Here is a 2,023-nt window from a genome sequence, read left to right as displayed (position 1 = left end):
GGTTCGTCCCGCTCTGGTCCCGAGGATGAGTGCTCATGATGGGGCTGCTTGGACGCGGCCGGGTCGGATCGAGGCGTGGCGTCTTTCTTCAGTTTCTCGGCGCACGCCTTGTGCCACTTGTCGACCTCAGTGTCGGCTTCGAGTGGGAAGGCTTCCTTGGGCAGCTCGGTTGGAAAGGGCTCGCCCGTTTCAGGGTGCTTCAGCGCCCAGTTTTTGACGACATATTGCATGAAGGGAACGTGCTCTTCAGGCCCGAGCAGGATCTCGATCGACTCCCAGCGCACGAAGCCGCGCGGGGTCAAGGCAGGGACGGACGGAGGTTCGAAGTCGTTGCCGGGAATGGGCTGTAAGGAGTGTTGGCAGCCAGTAACACGCCAGATGTAGGATATGGACTGATGGTCCATGCCGGTAAAGAGGGCTGCGTGACACGATGCAACGGTCAGCAGCGATTCTCGGAATGGGGAAGGGGCATGCGCCAAGTCAGCCTCCACACTTACAGTCGTAATCGCCGCCGACGGCCCGGTAAAAGGCAGCCAGCTTGGTGGGCGTCAAGAAGTGAATACGCTTGTCGCCGATTTCTGCCATCTGGACAAGGCGGTCAGCAGGCGCCCGTCAGGTAGGTCGCATCAGGTAGCTAGCTAGCGGCGAGAAAGACGACGTACAATGTATTTTGCGACGGCGCGCAACAAGGCCTCGAGGGTTTTTGTCGGCGTCTTGTCATCCTGAAAGAGGTAGCCCCAGTAGGCGGGAGAGGTCTTGGGCGATTCGGGTCTCGTTGCGTTGGCGTTGTTGGGACTGGCGGACTCTTTCGAGTTGGCCTCTGCGGTGGGTGCCGCCATTCAGGGCGTTGTTGGTCGCGTCGGCATGGATTTCGAAGCTTGCGCAGGTGTCGGTGTTGGGGTGTGTGAGCTGTGACGGTGATGTTGCGATGCTGCAGTGAATAGTCGGAAGGAATCGGGGAGGGGGGGATTGCAGCTCTGGTGGGGGGAGTGGGAAGATGTGGGTTGTTGTCGGTCAACGGCCCAGACGGTGGTGAATGGTGGTGTAGCACACAATCGCATGCGAGCAGGCGGAGAGTGGGAAAGCAAGAAAGCGTAGGAAGCGAGAGGCAGGGAGAGGGGGCAGCGGTGATGGTGGGATAGCGGGACGGCGGGATGGCGATGGACAGGGGATCGTGGGCGAGGAAACGCGAGGGTGGTATTGACATGGACTGTCGTGAGGAACGAATCCCAGGTTATATGTATCGAGCGCGTCAATCAGCCCAGCCAGAGGCAGCAGAGGGTGATCATACGAGGAGTCAAGCGGCGGCAGGCAGCGGCAGAGCATGGGTCCCGTCCAGCTTGCTATCGTTGTCGACGGGAGGGTCAGTCAGGTCGGGTCAGGACGCGGGCAGGGTGCACTCATCAACCGAACGATGGATATGCTGGCTCTGCTGGCGCTGCTGGCTATTCTGGCTGATCGACGGCTGGGCTGACCTTGGCTTGAGATGAAGGGCACCCAAGTTGGCAGGCTTCAGCCAAGCGTCGTGACTCAGATTGCGTAGAGAGAAGTTGGAGTGCCAAATAGGGACGGCGGCCTCGTGGGTGCAGCTGTAGCGGCCCTGGTCATGCAAGCCATGGTGCTCTGTAGTAGGAGGGAGGTCCCAAATGGTGCGATGGCGGGGTGGATGGTTGGATGAAGCCTGTGGTGGGAAGGGGGGGGGGGCGGAGAGGGGGGCAGAGGGAATGACGATTCATCCCAGGTGCCTTGTGTTGCGTACAAGGTGAAGCGGGGCTGACTCCAACGGCGGCCAGAAATGGTGATCTGCCTGGCCGACAGCACAGGGCAGGGGCCCGCTCTGGTGAGGTGAGTGCCACCCGCACAGGGGCAGCCGGTACTTTCCTCAGGCACTGGACGTGCGATATAGGGGACATGGCGTCTTCGTCCGCCCTGAGGCTTGCCTTGTGTCTGTACAAGGTAGCTTGCCTTGCCCCACGATAGGTACTCTGATTGTTGACCTGGGACACCGTGGTTCAATCTCGAG

The 2,023-nt window shown here is 60.6% G+C and overlaps 1 protein-coding gene across 1 annotated transcript in view; it reads right to left on the bottom strand.

Annotated features, from left to right (window-relative positions):
- The window catches only part of VDBG_03855 (conserved hypothetical protein), a gene marked incomplete at both ends in the record, with an annotated part of 1,995 nt that extends 1,156 nt beyond the window's left edge, over positions 1–839 (bottom strand). The window contains 3 exons of the mRNA XM_003005856.1: positions 55–418; positions 498–585; positions 663–839. Of these exons, the coding sequence (XP_003005902.1) occupies positions 55–418; positions 498–585; positions 663–839 (629 nt within the window). The remainder of the gene's footprint in view (positions 1–54; positions 419–497; positions 586–662) is intronic.
- Positions 840–2,023: the final 1,184 nt, after the last annotated feature.

This window comes from Verticillium alfalfae, genomic scaffold (genome assembly GCF_000150825.1).
Source record: "Verticillium alfalfae VaMs.102 supercont1.4 genomic scaffold, whole genome shotgun sequence".
NCBI classification, from domain to species: Eukaryota; Fungi; Ascomycota; class Sordariomycetes; order Glomerellales; family Plectosphaerellaceae; genus Verticillium; species Verticillium alfalfae.
This window is presented reverse-complemented; position numbering and strand designations above follow the sequence as displayed.